General features: G+C 29.6%; 2 protein-coding genes across 2 annotated transcripts in view; both read right to left on the reverse strand.

Annotated features, from left to right (window-relative positions):
* Nucleotides 1-1,332: 1,332 nt before the first annotated feature.
* Nucleotides 1,333-5,303, reverse strand: LOC111683158 (putative gustatory receptor 2a). Its single transcript, XM_023445205.2, has 4 exons — nucleotides 5,084-5,303; nucleotides 1,804-2,630; nucleotides 1,573-1,734; nucleotides 1,333-1,510 (listed from the first exon to the last, which is right to left on the reverse strand). The coding sequence occupies exons 1-4, from the start codon at nucleotides 5,301-5,303 to the stop codon at nucleotides 1,427-1,429; spliced, it is 1,293 nt and encodes a 430-aa protein (XP_023300973.2). The 3' UTR covers nucleotides 1,333-1,426.
* Nucleotides 5,304-9,093: 3,790 nt separating this feature from the next.
* The window catches only part of LOC111683167 (putative mediator of RNA polymerase II transcription subunit 26), a 29,385-nt gene continuing 18,518 nt past the window's right edge, over nucleotides 9,094-19,960 (reverse strand). Inside the window, exons 3-5 of the mRNA XM_023445215.2 lie at nucleotides 12,548-12,887; nucleotides 9,418-12,490; nucleotides 9,094-9,352 (exon numbers count right to left, since the gene is read on the reverse strand). Of these exons, the coding sequence (XP_023300983.2) occupies nucleotides 9,157-9,352; nucleotides 9,418-12,490; nucleotides 12,548-12,887 (3,609 nt within the window). The 3' untranslated portion in view covers nucleotides 9,094-9,156. The remainder of the gene's footprint in view (nucleotides 9,353-9,417; nucleotides 12,491-12,547; nucleotides 12,888-19,960) is intronic.

A 19,960-nucleotide genomic window follows, 5' to 3' on the forward strand; every position in this document is an offset into this window, starting at 1 on the left:
TTTGATGGCACATGCGTTGATCTTTTTGATTGTTATCATTTATCTATTTGTTTTTCTTGTTAATTTTTTAATGTTTTCTCAAATATTTAAATAAATTAATCATAAAATCTAAAACTGCTCTGTGAACACACAAAGACAAAGTCTTTCAACTCTATAACAAATTAGCACTTTACTTTTTTTCATTTAAAAAACTTTTTCTTTAAATATTAAATTGAAAAGATCACCCACGCTGACTAAAGGTTAATGAAACTGCTAACTTTTAGAATCAATATCAATTAAGTAATTTGCAATTTATTGAACTCAATACAGGTGAAGTTTTCCAGTATAAAGAAAGTCTTTTTTTAAATCATGAAATAAATATTAAATGATCATAGGAAATTGAAAGCGGTATACCTACTACCCAGCAAAAAAAAATGTAATGATATATACTTACTCAACAACATACTTTTCAATAGCAACTACATATGACTAGACAAAATAGTAGAATATAAACTCGACAGTATATAATAATTTAATGTAGAATATAGTCTAAACAATAGAATAGACTCCAGCCTAGACAAAAGACTAAAAAATATACTATAATATAAACTAGAGTATAGACTCGACAACAATATAGACTAAACTAAAGATTAGACAGTATATTATACTATAGACAAGACTATACTAACCCATAATTACACTATAGATTAAACTGTATACTAAACTATAGACTAGACTACAGACTAGAGTATAGACTAGACTATAGACTAGACTATAGACTAGACTATAGACTAGACTATAGACTAGAGTATAGACTAGACTATAGACTAGAATATAGACTAGACTAAAGACTAGACTATAGACTAGACTATAGACTAGACTATAGACTATACTATAGACTAGACTATAGACTAGACTATAGACTATACTATAGACTAGACTATAGACTAGACTATAGACTAGAGTATAGACTAGACTATAGACTAGACTATAGACTAGACTATAGACTAGACTATAGACTAGACTATAGACTAGACTATAGACTAGACTATAGACTAGACTATAGACTAGACTATAGACTAGACTATAGACTATAGAGAATTTAAAAACATTTTTTAACTAATAATTATAAAATCTTTACTCTTCATTTGTTTGAAAAATCGGGATTTCAATTTTCTGGCAATACTGTATTTATTGCTAATATAAGTTTTGCTACTCATCTGGCAACCATTAAGAACTAAAAATTTAAAACATCAAATATATTAAAAAAGTATTGCATACTTTTTGTATGAAAAATAAATAAGCTTTAATCAAAAGCTTTTTTCATGCTTTATTTAGTTACTGTTTCTATTTGCTTTAAACTAAGACACAAACCACAATGAAATAGGAGCTTTTTCACAATCACAATAATGTCAGGGGTACGGAAACGAAAATATGAATTCTTATTCTAGTCGCTAGCGATTTTTTTCTGTAGACTGCTAAAATGAAATTGTATAATAATCAGCAGATAGGTAGTAACAGCAGCAATTATCTATGAAGATAATAATATAAATTAAAACCATTATAAAACTGTTATTCTCATTTTGCACTTACCGAAGTTATTAGTTTATAATCCATATCAATGAAGCCAGCAGCAGAGAAATTATTTTTACGATGCAATACTTCATGGGAAAATAATTGTACATTTAGATAGAAACTGCAATTTGTAAGAGAATTCGTCTTGATGCGATGCAGTAGGGGGCCAGTTAAAGACATCTAATCAAGACAGGAATATATATATAGAAGTGTTTGATCAGAATAAAATTTGTTTTAATTATAACTTACTGCCCTTGAAGTCATGCCACAGGTACCAACATTTAAACCTATAATTAAAATTTGTACTAATATCCAGCCCGTTACAACAGTCAATTGATAGCCATCCATTTCCATGGTGTGTACAATTAAGGCGGCAAACAAATTATAACCCTGCACCGTTATAACACCAAACGAAGCACTGGTAAAAAGTAGTAAATGCCAACCAAAAACCTTTAATAGTAAATCCACACAATCAGCGGTATTCGAATAGATTTCCAAAAGTTTTCTTATGATATCCGTAGAACATGCCGGTTTAACTGAGTTCAATACATCTTTTCTCGGCTTCTTACGACGCGAGAGTAAATTATCACCTCCATATTGTAACAATTCTTTGTTAATAATATCAAATTTTGTTTTGAGCACAAACATTAAATTGTAAAATTGAAATTCTTTAAAAGTCAACAATAGTATAGGAGCAAAACACACGAACCAAAAGCAGGTTGACCAAATATCTATTTTATTCGGACCAAAATGTAAAACAATACAATTTACCATCGACAAACAGCTAGGCACTAAGAAGACCACAAAGAATTGTATAAATAATTTCTTACGCATACGTGTATAGTTGAGTTCTCGACCTGTAACTTCTTCTAGCTGATGATCTATCTTGGAAATCCATAAAAACAAACCATGCATTTTGGAGATGTTAAACCATGTATTTAGCAAACCATAAGATGCCAATACGAATAAGAATACAATTTGTCCCCAAGTAGTAAAATATGCAATTACGGTACTTTCATGAAGTTGAGCCAAATTTTTGGTGTGACTTAGGTGAATAACACCGAAATAGAAACCAACTGTGGATGAAATAAAAAAGGTTGTTAATTTTAATAAAATGATTGATTCTAGTAATAATTTTTGCTTTTAGAATCTATGGCGAAAATGGAGAAATATTTCTACCGTGAATACCTAATTATTAGGGCAAGCATTTTTACGCTCTAAAAAATTAAAAATATGCACTTATAATATGCACTATAAAATGGGAAAATATGCACTATAAAATTTCTTTGTGATTGTACATATTAATAGATATTCAGATCTTAAGTTTTTGACAACAAATATACAGGATTTTATGGACTACAATACCACTTGATAGCAACTTTAATAAAATGTGGTAAATGTTTTTTTTGTATAAATTATATTTTTTCCGAATTTTTGGTAATCGTTTAATAATGTTTTAAAAGAATTACGGAAGTTATTGAGCTGTAAGAACAAAATTTCATCTGAACTTTTGGTAATCGTTTGGTAATGTTTTAAGTGAATTGTTTAAGAACAAAATTTCATCAAGTTATCTTTTTATATGGACATACAGATGGACAGGCTCAGAAATTGATACTGAATCGATACTTTAAGGACCAATATTTTGGACGATACAATTAATAGCACAAACTCAAAATACCTTCCGCACTATTGTGATTTAAAAATTAAATAAAACTATTTAAAATTGTATTTCATAGAACCTAGTATTTTGTTGTTAAATCGAAATTTCCCAGGAAAAATTTTAGAACATTTTGTAAAAACTACTAGGTCTAGAGCGAGTGAAAACAGAACTACTTCAGATTCTTAAACAACAGCCTTGGAACTAGCAGTGTCGCCATTACGTTCCTTAGAATATTGTTACTTCTAAATATTTTTCAAGGATTACTACTACACTAGTTGAATGGAACGCATACAAGTTCCGAAACAACCTCTTTGAATCATTTAAAAAAAATGTAAAAAAATTTTAACCAATTTTTATCGAAATAGAAAGCGCGTTAAAAATGTATATTTTTGCACCGAGAGAAGGGAAAGTTAGCTGGTTGTAACGTATATCCTTACAAAAAATATTTCAAGGATTAGACGTGCGGAAGAATTATATTAAATGTTATGTAAGATATGTATATGTTTGCAAGTTTTGTAAATAACATTGGTATAATAGTAAAAATTCCACAATAGTTAATAAATATTTGTTTATACGTTTTCTAAAGCTTCCCTGGAACTAGTTCCGAGGTTGACAAATTCAAACAAATATCATTGATTAAAGAACTAGTTCCAGAAGCGTTCCAAAGAAAGAGTGTCGACTCAAAAACGATTCCTCAGAACCAGTTCCGAAGATGACAATTTCGAAAAAAAAATCATTGGTCTCAACGCCAAACTAGAACGAGTTCATGCTAAAGCATGTGTTCTAGAACTAGTTATAGAACTAATACATTTTTTCCTGGGTTGTTGATATTTATTTAAAAAAATCTAAATATGTATGCATATTAAGAAATATGCTATAAAAATGTTGGAAATATGCAAAATATATGCAATTTAAAGCAAAAAGTGCAAAAATATGCAACAACAAATCGATGACATTTTGTAGCAAATTCACTGATTCGAAAATAAAACTAGTTAAATGTTATTTTGAGTTACTGACTACAAACATGCATTTGCATAGAAATCCTTGCCCTGCTTATTTTAAAAAGAAAGGTATTATGAGTTTGTATCGCATATCACTACCTGTCCGTCTAAGTAAATCAAATTAATAGTCGCAGTATTTAACATATGCATATTCGATGAAATATTCGACAAAATCTTCTTTTACCGAAAGACGTAATTGGTTAAAATTTGTCCATTAGTTACCTAGACATCATAGAAACTTACTACCGAATGGGGCTTTGAGTGTCATAATAACAAAATGTTCTAGGATCTCTACACTCTTATGGCTTGGATGCGATTGTTTATTAAAAGATGGGTAGTTTTTTTCTTTTTAGGTTTATTCTCAGTTGTCAAGTCTTCAGAAGATCTGAACCCTTTTGCTTCAGATATTGAGAAAGAATTAAATTTTTTTCTTTATTATCGTTTTTCCAAATAGCATTGACGCATTGTCTGATACTGAGACCATTATATCCGTCGATACGGATTAATAAGGTCCTTTACCGTAACTTTATAGTATCACATATTTTTACTTTCCATATTTGTTCGCGGTTAATACAAGATTCCCCAGTTGTAAACAATTTGTCATTTATCAGCTTAAGTAAAGCTATATTTGCCATCCGGGGATTCGTATTATTTTATAACTGTAACTTATTGATTTTTATCAACATAAAGGGAACTTTCGCACTGACTGTTTTCTTAACATATCAAGATGAAGGATAAATAAGATTCGACATAGCCGAATATTTTTCACTGATTTTATATTACATTTTATATATTTTTTATTTATTTAATTCTTAAACAAATTATTTCTATATAAATTCACTATAATGTAATCATTCTAAAATATTACCAATAAATACTATTGATCCAATAAATGTGGCCACAAATGACCATTTATCCAATTTAAATTTATAATTTTCACTTAAAAGTTCATTTGGCTCCAACTGTACCGGTAGAAAACCAAATAATTTAAAAATGCGTAAAAACGGATACAAAACGTAGGCAAATTCATTTGTTTGAAATTTATCAAAAAAATAATTTTTAACTCTATCGAAAAATCGCTTCAACATTTTCACAACTCACACGCGCTTCTAAACATAACGAATTCAAAATTGCAACTAAAATGTAACGCCATCATAACTGTAACATTGAGTGTCAGTGTTCTTGTGTTGGAGGATTCAATGTCTGTGTCTGTGTCAATGCTAACAATTAGCACCTCATTAGTTTCCTTATAATTTTTTATGATGTTTGCTGTTTTCTGTTTGTTTTCACATTTTTTCCATTCTAAAGGACATGCGCTTTATGAAATTCAACAGGTTGATGGGTTATATGTTATAGATTATGAACAAAACCAAATTCCAATTAATTAACCTTAATTGACTTTATTACCCTGTATCTGTAAGATAAATATGTGGCATGTCTGACTTACTTTCAACTTCCGCACTTCGAAACGTATACATACGTTGGTCGATTGTTTGTCTATCACGTGTTGGTTTGTTATTTAAATTGATGGTTTTGTAAATATTGTATCATGTATTAGTATTTTTTATTATTAAATTACGACTGTTGGTTTATCAACTCTTTACCTGGTAAACAATAACAAATACAAAAATAATATTGACAAAAAAGAAAGAACTTACCTAAAAATAAATATAACCAGACTACGTCGACATTAATCATTATAAATAAATTTATTATTAATTGAGACCAATGCGTTGTTTAAATAACCTTAAGTTATTATTACAATAATAATAAAACCGCGATATAGTCCTTAATAGTTTAATTGGAACACTAGCAAGTGTTATTCTCTAGGGAATTCAAATTTCCATTATGGGTAATAAATTCCAAAACGTTATATTTAAAATGTATTTTTATTGCTCAGTTTTTATGTTTTGTGTTTTAACTGTATTTTGATATGATCTAGGTTATAGGAAGTTGTATAAAAATTCCTGAAAATTAGTTTATTAGTTTGCTGTACTATTGTCACTTTGATGTAAAGGTAGGAGTATCTTTTAGTTAGAGGTATTAGAGAAACTGGGCAAATAATTCTTGCACATTATTTGGTAACCATTAATCTCGATTTTAAGTTTTATTTTATCTGGCATCGGATACATACCTATACACAAGTCCCTGCACACTATACATAAGTAGAACGTAGGGAATAATACTCTTCACAAAATAAGAACATTGTCAGAAAAATTATATAATCCGAGAAGTATAATTGTTTTTGGGTTGCTAAGAGATCGGTAGTTCTCTGCAAATTAAACTCATATAAGTGCGTTTGCTTTTCACCAAATGAATACTAAATGATGGATCTATTTGAGAATTCCGATACCAGATTGTGTGAAGCTAATTGTAACGTGAGAAAAGACCTTACCTATTAAATAGATTCAATGAGAAATCTTTTTGGTCCGTTAAAATTCTTTAGATATTCCAGATCATAAGATCTGATTCTGCACTCTTATACATCAACTCAACAACTTATGATACAATTAGCTACAATTTTGCGGACGTCTATCTCTCAATATCGCAGTCAAGGAAATAGGAATAGCTTTATATGATATAGATCCGTTAACTGCGCATTCGTTAGCGATTTAATTTTTTATTTCTCGGTACTTAATAAGCTGAATCTTGGCTATTTATTAGATCAAAGCCAATGCCGGCATTTATCGGGAACATTCGGAAACAATCTTTAAAAGTCTTAAAAATAAATTTCTTAAATTAAAATGTCATTTCTTAAGACAGTCCAAGACACGACAGTTACATAAATAGTGTTGGCCGATTTATCTTTTTCAATTAAAACATTTATGCAGATTTGTCATTCATGTTCGATATCGATTCTGATCAATTGGGATATCAATTCTCCAAAATGTGATTTTCTGCTTAAATTAGTTTGAACTCATCACGATCGAGGTGAGTTCGTTGACATATTCGTTAATTGCGCACTCGTTGATGATCTATTTTCCCTGAAAGCCATTATCTCTTGAGTTCCTTTCAATTCATCAGAGCATCACTGAAGTTGGAACACGATTAAATATAATTAAGAATGCGTTTCGATCGTATCACGTTTGATCGATCTCTTTTCTTTTCTCTGAATGGAATTATCTCAAGGAATCCTATCAGTTCGACAGGAAATGAATGCAATTGAGAATACGTTTCAATCATATTACTTCCGAGTTGAGAAGAAGGGTTTGTAGCCAATCATCAGTTTTTGATGTTCTGATATGGATATACTGAATCAATCTTGGGAAGGCAAGTCTATTGCCTCAAATTCGACCTTCTATTTGTAATATGTGCCAGGCTGATATATCATTACAGTCAGGTTATATCATTGCCTTCAGATTGGCAAAAGGAAAAGATGTGATTTATTTTCACTGCCTTCAGAATGAGGTCTAATGTCCCCTATATCAGTACATCCGGTGATCCATTTAATATTTAAGAGCCTTCATTTTTCAGAAGATTTTCTTGCAATAATAGGGAGAATATATTGTCTTTCTGTTACGACTATCAGCATTTGGTTTTCATGTTACCTTAGAGGTTAAATTTATTACATATTTACATCTATTTATTAACTAGTATTTGGAACTTGATTTATCCATATATATTCAACAGAATGGACGTTCAAAATGTAGCCTTCTATTCCCCGATATTATACCGGACTTTTATGTGGCTCAGATAAATCTCATTTTAATTTTAGTTACTTTTATGACAAACTGTAAATTGGATTTTAAAACAATTTTAGAACTTTTTAAAAATCAAAGTGAAACTAAAATGTCTCATAAGTAACAACCCTGGAACTAGTTTTCATATAAGTTGCTAAAACTAATGCCGTCTTTATTATAACAGAACCACTCAGGGGACCCTTAACTTCAACATTGCAAAGTTTGTATTAGTAATATCTTCTAAATTCAGTGCTTGATACTAAAGAACCAGTTACAAGACTACTTCTAGAAAAATTCTCTTTGTTCCAACATTTCTAAGTGTTGAAATTCCGTTTCATTAGTAAAAAACGATATTGTACTTTTATAAATTTATAAATGAAAACTAAAACTTTAAATAATTTTTTAATACATTTTTTTTATAAAAATTTGTTTATTTACTAAAAATAGTAATTTAGATATAATTTGTTTTTCTTTAATAATTTCCATATTTACAACAATCAAATACAATAATAAAATAGTTTATGTGTAAAAAAATAAAAATTAACTAAAATTATTAATGTTAAAGAAAAAACCCACAGTTTCAAAACCAATCTCATCATTCTCAGATTGTTGTATAATTTCGAAAATTAAAACTTAATAAAATTTAACAAAATCAAACAACAATCATGGCGATTAAAAAACCGTTAATAAATTTATACAAACTAAAAAGATTTTTACAATAGAATTTAGTTTTTTTTTCGTCTTGACGAATGACAGGCGCACAGATAGACAGACATTTAGGAAATAATAATAATAATTATAATGAAAGAAGTAGAATTTATAAAATTAATTTAGTTCTAATTGTTTAAATTAATTTAAAGTCATTTTAAAACAAATCTTTTTTTTTTCATTTGTTTTAGCAACGACTAAACTTTTAGTTTAAATGTTAATGTAGCATTTTTTGAAAGTGTAAAAAAACTATAGAGTTTAACACTTTTGATGATAAAATAAAATTAATAAAAAAAAATACACAACTAAAATGAAAAATGAAGAAATAAATGGCGTCATGTGTAAACAACGTATGCAAGCAATTCCTTGCTGGACCATTGATTTTAATGGTCTTATATTAAGTTGATTTTGTGGCACTTTTATTTTCGTTTGTTGCAAGTAGGAGTGACATTTGCAATTGCATAGTTTAATGTTTTCTATTCCAATGATATTTTATTATACAAGCAGTCTGTTTTTTGTTTTTTTTAGCTAGGAAGTGTCTATGGTTGATTATTTAACTTGATGATGATGGCTGCATCATTGTTTCCATAAAGTTGGGATCCAAAGTTGAGCCATGCTCCAAGTCCTCCGTGCTGGCGTTCTCTTCAGCTACACTTACGAATTTACTGGAAAGTTCACCATTTAATTTATTTATTTCACCGGTTGTTATGTCATACATAAAGATTTCTTGTTCCGAAGAATTAGAAGACCTAGAATGTTAAGAGTTTAATATTTGAAGAAAACATTTGATTCACTACCTTAAAGTCATACTCACTTTGCTACTAACAACACTACAGATTGTTGATCTACATCTGTTCTGGCCTCCTTTTCGAGCCATCTTTTGAAATTTTCCTTGGTGGGTTTTTTCACTAAAGTTTTAATTAAATCACCGCCCAAAAACTTAACCTCTTTACTGTCCTCCACTACAGCGGGATCTTGTCCGGCAGGAGTATCTACTGGAGCCAAAACTACCACACTTTGCAAGTACTTGCCTCTCAACTCTTCATTATCTGGTTTGGGGAAATTAGCACCATTGATTTTCAAAGGCAAATATCTGTTATACTGTCGTTCGCCAGATGTTGAGGGCGTCTCAGAATTTTCCAATTTTTGACCATCGAAACGTACTACTTTAACATCGGTTTGTTTGTTGTGGGGCACTGAGCTGGATTGTTTAACACGTTGTAATTCTTTTTCATCAAGCGATACTTTATCACCATTGGGCTTAAGTACCGTTAAGACTTTTTTCGATTCGGATATCTGGGCACCACCGCCAGCGCCATAAAAGTGTTGCAAATGTTCAGCGGGTAAGTTTTCCAAAGCAATATCTCCTACTTTGTCATAATCTAGGACAGAAATATCAGCATTACCCAAGATACCAGAAGATAACAATTGTTGTCTCAAATCATCGGGTACTTCATCGGGCAACTGTAAAAGTGTTTTGGGATTTACAGTGGTGGAAGAAGTGGTTGGGCTAGAGGGAGTGGTGGTACTAGATGCTTCAGCACTGGTTGGTATATAAGCATTTTGGTTGCTGTTAGATTCTTGAGTATGGCTGTTTCTATGCTCTAATTCTTTAAAAACATCCGAGTGATAGTTGGAAACACTGTAAGGTGAGTTATTGGCTGTAAGAGTGGATTGAGCCTGGGTGGCTGATTGTCCCTGCCTGGGTTGTTGGTAGTAGTTATTGTATTGTTCCTGTGAAGGTTGTACACTGTTAATAATTTGTGTGGAATGTTGTTGTTGACTGCTGCTAGAACTTTGTGAGTTCTGATAAGAATGAGCAGCCTGATATTGTTGGTAAACATTGGGTGGCATGGGTGTAACAATCATAATTTTCTGTCCATCTGTAGCTTCACCGAATTGTGGGGCTTGTGTTGAGGTAGGTGAACTTTGTTGGGCTGTTACAAAGTTACTAAAAGATTGTTGCTGTTGTTGCGAATGTACTTGAGATTGGCTGTTGTAGGGAGCTGCTGTGATATAATGACCGTGCAATGCTTGACTTTGAGGTTGTTGCTGTTGTGGCAACTGTTGTTGAGGAGCCAAATTTGGTGCTGGCATATCATGAATGACCTGATTTTGTGTTTGATATTGATTGTTGCTGTATTGGTTTTGTACGGTCTCGGTTATGTGTTGCTCAAATTTGGGTATCGATTTCAACAACTCGGTTTCTTTAGAGGGTTTAATATCCAACCAACTCAAATTGGGGAGTGTAGAGGAACTTTGTTGGTTGGAAGATTGGGTTTGATATCTAGTATTTTGTTGCACTTGTGTCTGCTGTTGCTGATGCTGCTGTTGTTGTTGATTTTTGTTTTGGGTGAAGTAAATAGAGTTAGTTTGTGGCTGGCTAGAGGATTGTGATTGTGCGAAAGTCTGTGTATGTTGTTGTTGCTGCGTTTGTGTATGGGCTTGTGGTTGATATTGATGCTGATTTTGAGTTTGATATTGCTGTTGGTGCTGTTGTTGTTGATATTGTTGAGTTTGTGGCTGCAATTGAATTTGAGTTTTGTAATTCACCTGACTGGGTGGCAATGTGGGAGAAGTTAGGGTGAAGGTTGGATGTTGTATGTATTGTGGTTGTTTTTGGAATTGATACTGTTTCGTATTATATTGTGTGTTTTCCAATTTGGCGGCAATTGGTGTGGGTTTAGTTTGTTGTGGAGCTGGTGCTGGGGTGGGACGGAATTTTATAGGTTGATAGGGTTGAGGTGCATGTCTGACGGGCAATTCTTGGGTTTTCGGTGGAGCTGTGGGGAAAACTACCGATGTCTTAGGTGGTTGTGTGGGCTTATGCGATACAGCATTGTAATATTGATTATGTTGTACACTTGATTGTTGTTGGTGATGATGCTGTTGTTGTTGGTGCTGCTGTTGATGTTGCTGCTGTTGTTGTTGTGGCTGATATAATTGATTGTGGTTGACATAATATTGGGACTGTTGTTGCAATTGTTGATGGATTTGACTTAAAGGTTTGTTTAGCGATTGCTGGGTTGGATCTGGTGCTGAAACTGTAGGATTTGAGCTGTAATGAGGTTTTTGTTGAGGAGCTTGTTGGTGGAATGATTGTTTTTGGAAGTAGTTTGTTGAATGGTGTTGGTTTGTTTGCTGAGTAGAAGATTGTTGTTGATGTTGACGGAAATTACCAGATTGAGTGGGAGTTTTAAAGAAGGTGCTCGAATGTTGATGAGGCAATTGCTGTTGCTGATGTTGTTTTTGCTGTTGTTGACTGTGATATTGTTGTTGCTGTTGTTGAGCTTGATATTGCCAAGGTGCTGATGACTGGAAGAAGCTGCTGGTAAAAGGTGATCTAGCTTGACCCTGGAAATCATTTCTAGCATTCAGTTGAAATTGAGATTTAGCATTAGTTTGAGGTACTGGCACAGCCACCACTTGACGTTGTACACTTTCAGCATCATGTTCCTCTAAGATATGTCCAGTCTGTGACTTATCTTCTGAGCCGAAAGTTACATGTATACCACTATTGCTATGATACTTTTCCGAGTCGGGATGTATAATAGTTCTTAAAGTTGTGGATTTAACAGGAGGCAAAGGTGTTACTGGATAGTGTATAATCTCTTCTTCCTCTTCTTCATCTTCTTCGGTGTCATCGTTATTTAAAGAGGCAATAGGACTTTCTAAATGTAATTTATTATTTTGATCCTTTTTGTAGTTGACATAGAAAACATGTACTTTTTCCTTCTTCTTTTTAGTTTTAGTTACGACAGGTTGTAAATTTTCCTCGGGTAATGTTTCATTGGCATCTTTAATAATGATTTCAATAATTGGTTCAGGAGCTTCCAAATATTGGGGATAAGGCGAATAGTTCAAATGATAATCACTAGGGAATTGAGCTAAAATAGAAGAAATTTATAAGAAAAATATATTAAAGAGTTGGAAGTTTAACCTACCAATAGCATTTTGTCCATTAAAATAACCAGATTGTGTACTATAAGCCGATCTAGACTCTGAACCATAACCAGCTCTTCTGGCGGCGATTTGGGGATACAAGAATGAAGGATTATTGAAATCATATAAAGTGCGTTTTCCACGATTTTCTCCGGGTTTGACAGATTTCAAAGATTTTGCTGAACGTCCAGTAGAAGTAGCAGTAGTTGAGGATTTTGCTGGCTTAGCGATAGTTTTAGCATCACCAATAGCAGGTTTCTCTGTTGATTTTGATTTCTTATTGACATGATCATTCTTACTGGAGGCAGTAGCTGCTGCTAGGGATATTAAAATCCCAATCAACTAAAAGTAAAAGAAAGAAAATTTATGTTATATAACTCATAATTAAAGTTAATAGATTAATTATTATAATGTGTGCCAAATTGATTACGAAAAAAACTCCCCGTGCTTTGTAATTGAATCATTTGAGAATTTGTTAACAAAAGCTTATAAAATTTAATACGATTTTGAATTAATTGAAAAATTGCGCCATGTTAAACATTGTTTATATATAAATAATAGTTTAAAACTGCTAAACTAACTAACTGACCGACTAATCCGCTCATTAATCATCTGCAGGTGAAGGTTATTTTATAACAAAAATCTATATCTGACACTCTAAATGCAATACAACAAGAAACCTTATCAACACTTTTTTTGTAATTTTTTTCTGTTTAGTTGTTAGTTTAAAACTTCTGATAGTGGTCTCTAGATAAAAGACTCATGCGGGTCAAATGTTTTAACATTTTACTAGTATTTTTATTTAAATAATTTTCTTTGTATGATGAGGGTTATTAATCAATAACAGTTTACATATCTAAATATTAGTATAAAAAAATGAGAAAGGTGTTTTCAAATGAAAAAAAACTAAAGCATTTTTAGTACAAATATATTTCTGAACAATAACTAGTCAATGTCATTTGTTGGCCTCTTTTGCTTTTCTTGTTTAACTGTGTGTGTGTTTTTATATATATATATATAATTAATTCTGAATTTGTCTATTAAATTAAATGGTTATCACATGCTGTTGATAACAATAAAATAACTGACAAATTGATATACTCTTAAACATTATTGTTAATGTAATTTTTTATGACAGCTTCTATAGAATTGTTTTAGGCAATTTATTTGAATGTTATTTCTATTGTTAAATTCATTCAACTTTAATACTGTATAGACGGTTTGGTATCTGTTAGTTGGTTTTTCCATTTGTTGCTAGGAGATTAGATTGTGAACTTTTTTCACTTTAGTTTTGGTGGGTCTTAATATATCGAAGAAGGTGCATCATAAAACTTTGATTTTTGATTTATAACAGAATCAATTAAATCATAAAGGAAAGAGAATTTCTATGAGAAATCCTAATTTGTATAAAAAAAAGTATTTTTTATGAAACATTTTATGAAAAGTACCAAAAAAGTTAAAAATTCTGCAAAACGTCAAAATTTCTATAAAAAAAAAACGTTTTACGAATGAAAAATTCAAAATTCTACAAAAAAAAGTCAAATTTATATAAAAAATATTTAATTCTTAAATTGAAATTTTCAGCAAATTTGTACGAATAATTTTTATTTTATAAAAAAATTGAATTTTTATAAAAAATTAAAAATTCTCCAAAAAGTTAAATTTTTTATTAAAAATAGAATTTTTAGAAAAATATTTTTAAAAAATAGAATTTTTATGAAAAATTCAAATTTTTGTAAAAAATTGAAGTTTCTATGAAACATTCAAAATTCTATGAAAAATTCTAATATTTATAAAAAAAATTAAAATTTAATTCGATTTTCAGTAACAAAATTTTACATTTTTAAAAAAATCTATAAAAAATTTTGATGACAAAATTAGAAAATTCTATAATAATTCAAAATTCTTTTCGATTCTCAGTGACAAAGTTCGGATAACCATAACGAATTTAAAATTCAATGAAAACTCCATTTTTATGACAAACTCCAATTTTATTAAAAATTTAAAATTTTTTTATTTATTATTATTTATTTTTCAAATTTTTAAAATTCAAAAACCAATTTTAACGAAAAATTTAAATTTTCTTTGAAAAACTGTAATTTCAAAGAAAACATAAAAGTTTGAGTCATTTAAACGGTAGTTCCAAGACCCAATTGGTGTTGAAAAACTTTTTGTCTCAAATTTAATTTAATTTTTTGTTGTTTTGAAGTACAGGAAGAAAACGTACTTACAACTTATTTTCATTTCAATTAAACACTTTCAAAAGGCAGCCCCATAAATAAACCTTTTTTTGAGATCTTTTCATTTTCAATGTTTTCTCTTAACTATTTGTGTTGAATTTTAATTACTTTCTTACATTTGTTGGAATAAATAGTAAAATAAAGTTAAAAGTTGTATTCATTAGATAGCTATACAAATACACACATACATACACACGTATTTTAGTTGTTTTTTTTTACCAATTATAAATTCATAACTTTCATGTCATATTTTTGTTTGTCCAATTTTTACGATTTCAAGTTGTGGGAATAATTTCGAAAAGGCATATAGAATAACAAGTATACAATATTACAAAAATATACAAAATATGTAAAACATTAGAAACATTTCGAAAGTATTTGAAAACTTTTGAACAATAAAAACAATTTGAAATAAGAATTGAAAGAAAAATAATTATAATTGAATTTGCATAATTTAAACAAAAAAATATTAAAAATAAATTTTAATATATTTTCTTTAAATAATAAAACCTCAACTGTGGGCTGTTTCAAATGCAGCTTCAACTTTTTTATTGTAAATATGCACTTTACTTGGAAGTTTATGAAAGTCATTTTATCACAAAATGCACTTAAACATTTGTCAAGTGTGCGCTCTTAGACTATTAATGAAATGATGACGTCAGAATACCTACAATATTTTCAAATACTTTATTTAAGTTTTCACATAAAATTCAACTTATTGTTAAAGTTTCGTGTTTTTGATCTAAGTTGTGTTGATTTCGTTACAATTTACAAATGCCAAATGGCAGATTTACTATCGAAAGCACGTAGAATTTCAATTATCTGCGATAGTAAACTTTACAAGTCTGGCCAAATATTTTTTTTTGCAAAAACTTGCACTTCTTTAAGTTATTGTTAATTAAGGAAAATTGTTGTGTAATTAAAAATAATTACATTTGAATTATTCTGTCATTATCCAATTACTTATAATTAAGCAATATTTTAATACAATTACTTACAATTGTAACATTTGGTTTGTTCAATTATAATTACAAATAATTGTTATTTCAAAAATCAAATTAGCATTTTATACAATTGTAATTTATAACCAACAAAAGAAAAAATGTAATTGGTAATTCGACAATTACAATATCAGGTAATTGTAGTTGCAGATAATACTTATATTACAATTACATGTAATTGTAAGTCTTTAATTTCAATTCTAAGTAATTGTAGTTAAAAAATAACTTCGTATGTAATGTAAAGTTGTGCTTTGTTCTAATGCATTTTTTTGGATCGAAGTTCGGTCCACAAAGAGCATTACCATTCTATTTATTAGTTAGAATTCCACAATTTTGTAATTTAAAATTAACAGTTGCTAACATTAAATTGGTAATTCTTCAATTACCAATTTCAACTGATAGTGGTTCAATTCAATTACATGTAATTGAAAGACAAGTAATTGTAATTGGAAATCAAAAACTTCTAAACTAATGTAATGAAAATTCCGCTATATTCCTACATAAATCTCGTCTGTACCCAAACATTATATTTCATAAATCAAAGTTTGTCCCACAAAGAGCATTGTCAATCAAAAGTGAGTGTCAAATAAATCCAAATTTGTAAAGTTACAGCACAACTAACAATTCAACTAAGAAACCAATGGATTTTGTTTTAAAAGACCCTCATTCAACACCAACATAAGGTACGTGCACTTGTGTATAAGTAACAAATACGGTCATGACTTCTAAAATGCATTATTTCCATGAAAGAAGTATGCAAAAAACAAGAAATGACAAATTGGCATATAAATTATATATAAAAAATCAAAATTTTTTAAACAGCTGCAGTGGGACAGCTGCCAAAATATTTCACGCACACAATCACCCCTATTTCAAAAAAATACTTAATACACTAACACTTTTAAATAATCATAGAAACACACTTACATATAAATGTATTACGAGTGTTTGTCGGTTGGTATTTAAATTTTTGAAATAAATACCAAGAAACTTTCACCCATTGTGAATATAAATATAATGGCATTATAGTTTTCGATTTGAAATACTTATAAGTGGGATAAACCTAAATTAAAACTTAATATTTTTTTTGTTAAATTTCTTAGTAAATTAACATTAATTTTAGATTTTAATTTTCTTCTTAATGAGTAATTAGTAAAATATTAAAATCATAAAACATTTTTTTTTTTTCAAATAAAACTTTTACTTGTATAAACCATTAATAAATGATCGTGGTCGTAACGCATTATCATAATAAATAGTGTTGATTACGGAAATCATTATGATGAGAGAAGAAAATCATGATCATAATGCTGATGTTTGAGACTATGATAACGTCATTGTTGTTGGTGTTGTTGACGATGTGTGTAGGTCAGTTACATGTTTGAACTTTTTTTCATTTGAATAAAACACCTTAAATATACTTAACATATACATATGCAAATTGTTAGGTCACTATAATAAAATGTTTAACCCTTAAAAGCTCGACCATGAAACTGCTGTAGACTAGACTATAGTATACTATATATAGTTTGGTCTATAGTCTAGTCTATAATCTAGTCTATAGTCTAGTCTATAGTCTAGTCTATAGTCTAGTCTATAATCTAGTCTATAGTCTAGTCTATAGTCTAGTCTATAGTCTAGTCTATAATCTAGTCTATAGTCTAGTCTATAGTCTAGTCTATAGTCTAGTCTATAGTCTAGTCTATAGTCTAGTCTATAGTCTAGTCTATAGTCTAGTCTATAGTCTAGTCTATAGTCTAGTCTATAGTCTAGTCTATAGTCTAGTCTATAGTCTAGTCTATAGTCTAGTCTATAGTCTAGTCTATAGTCTAGTCTATAGTCTAGTCTATAGTCTAGTCTATAGTCTAGTCTATAGTCTAGTCTATAGTCTAGTCTATGGTCTAGTCTATAGTCTAGTCTATGGTCTAGTCTATAGTCTAGTCTATAGTCTAGTCTATAGTCTAGTCTATAGTCTAGTCTATAGTCTAGTCTATAGTCTAGTCTATAGTCTAGTCTATAGTATAGTCTATAGTCCAGTCTATTGTCTAGTCTATAGTCTAGTCTATAGTCTAGTCTATAGTCTAGTCTATAGTCTAGTCTATAGTATAGTCTATAGTCTAGTCTATTGTCTAGTCTATAGTCTAGTCTATAGTCTAGTCTATAGTCTAGTCTATAGTCTAGTCTAAAGTCTAGTCTATAGTCTAGTCTATAGTCTAGTCTATAGTCTAGTCTATAGTCTTGTCTATAGTCTATAGTCTATATAGACTAAACTATAGACTAGACTATAGACTAGACTATAGACTAGAGTATAGACTAGACTATAGACTAGACTATAGACTAGACTATAGACTAGACTATAGACTAGACTATAGACTAGACTATAGACTAGACCATAGACTAGACTATAGACTAGACCATAGACTAGACTATAGACTAGACTATATACTAGACTATAGACTAGACTATAGACTAGACTATAGACTAGACTATAGACTAGACTATAGACCAGACTATAGACTACACTATAGACTAGACTATAGACTAGACTATAGACTAGACTATAGACTAAACTATAGACTAGACTATAGACTAGACTATAGACTAGACTATAGACTAGATTATAGACTAGATTATAAACTAGACTATAGACTAGACTATAGACTAGACTATGGACTAGACTATAGACTATAGACTAGACTATAGTCTAGTCTATTTTTTATATATTCTATTTTATATATATTATATATTTTCTATAGTCTAGTCCATAGTCCAATCTATAGTCTAGCTTAGTATATAGTCTAGTCCAGAGTCTAGTCTATAGTTTGGTCTATAATTGAGTATATAGACTTTTCTATAGTCTAGTCAACAATATTCTAATAAAAAAGTTTTCTTTTGCAAAAACATCCTTAAAAATTTGTTTTTTTAATCAAAACATAAAACTCTAGCATTTTATGGTTATAAACTGTTTGCTACAGCAACTCATCATTTAAATAAAAATACGTATGTATGTACGTATAACTATGATGTAATATTTCTCTCATTTCTGTTTACGTTAAAAACACACATTTTTGTATTTGTTTTCTTAATTTCAAAATCACAACATCGCTTTTAAAAATATAAACAAAATTAAACCCATTTATTGAATTTGGTTTCAATAAAATATGCAAATTAATTTTAAATAATCCTCTTGAAAATGGAGAATAATTTTTTGGCCTTTATACATTATCACCTCTCTTTTTTTCAAATATATTTTATATTATTTTAATTTTATATGCAAATCTGCAAGATATGTTTGGTATAAAATTACATAATGTTTTCTTTTATTATCGTTTTCTTTAGTATGTTATTATGATTTGTTGGTGTTAATTTGTTAAGTATGTTGTTGTTATAATAAAAAAATAATGTCTGTATGTGTAGCTGCCTCATATAATCTCTGCATTCATTCAACACTTGTATCTATGTATCTGATCTTGTTACAAATCTTCCTCTTGAATAATATCAAGTTTGAATGTGTTAACTTAATGTTGAAAAGAAAAGAAATTTGGCCAAAAAAGAAATACAAAAAAAAATAAATAATAATAACAATAACAAGATTAAAACAAACCCATAACACAACAGTGGCTGGTAATAACATAATACTTTACTATAATAATAACAGCAGCATGTGCTGCTGCAGCAACATATTGCTGGTTTTTTAACCATAAACATCCAGAGTAGTTGATAAACAAATTATAAAATACATACGAATGTAACGTAATTAATGTTTTGTTACTCCTATATAATCTATATAATGCTTTCTTTGATATTATATCATGAATATTTATGTCAGTATGTTGTGTCTTTTTTTGTTTGTTTTTAAATTGTGTATTATGATCCATTTATTATTAAATACTTCTCATGTTTAATTTATTCCATCGTTATTATTATCATTAAGAGGAGGATGAATTTAAAAATTACTTTATTTTAAAGATATTTATCTCATTTTTATTTTTTTGTTATGACAATAACAGGGTTAGTGTTTGCTTTAATGGCGCCCTATACTGTAATGTTAATGAAAAAGGAATGGATATTGATAAAGTTTATACAAGTTTATATTCCAGACTATTGGCAAGGATAAAGCCCTTGCTACAGATTAGTTTATAGTACCGAATAGTGACAACGTTAAAGTTCATCA

This window comes from Lucilia cuprina, chromosome 6 (genome assembly GCF_022045245.1).
Source record: "Lucilia cuprina isolate Lc7/37 chromosome 6, ASM2204524v1, whole genome shotgun sequence".
NCBI classification, from domain to species: Eukaryota; Metazoa; Arthropoda; class Insecta; order Diptera; family Calliphoridae; genus Lucilia; species Lucilia cuprina.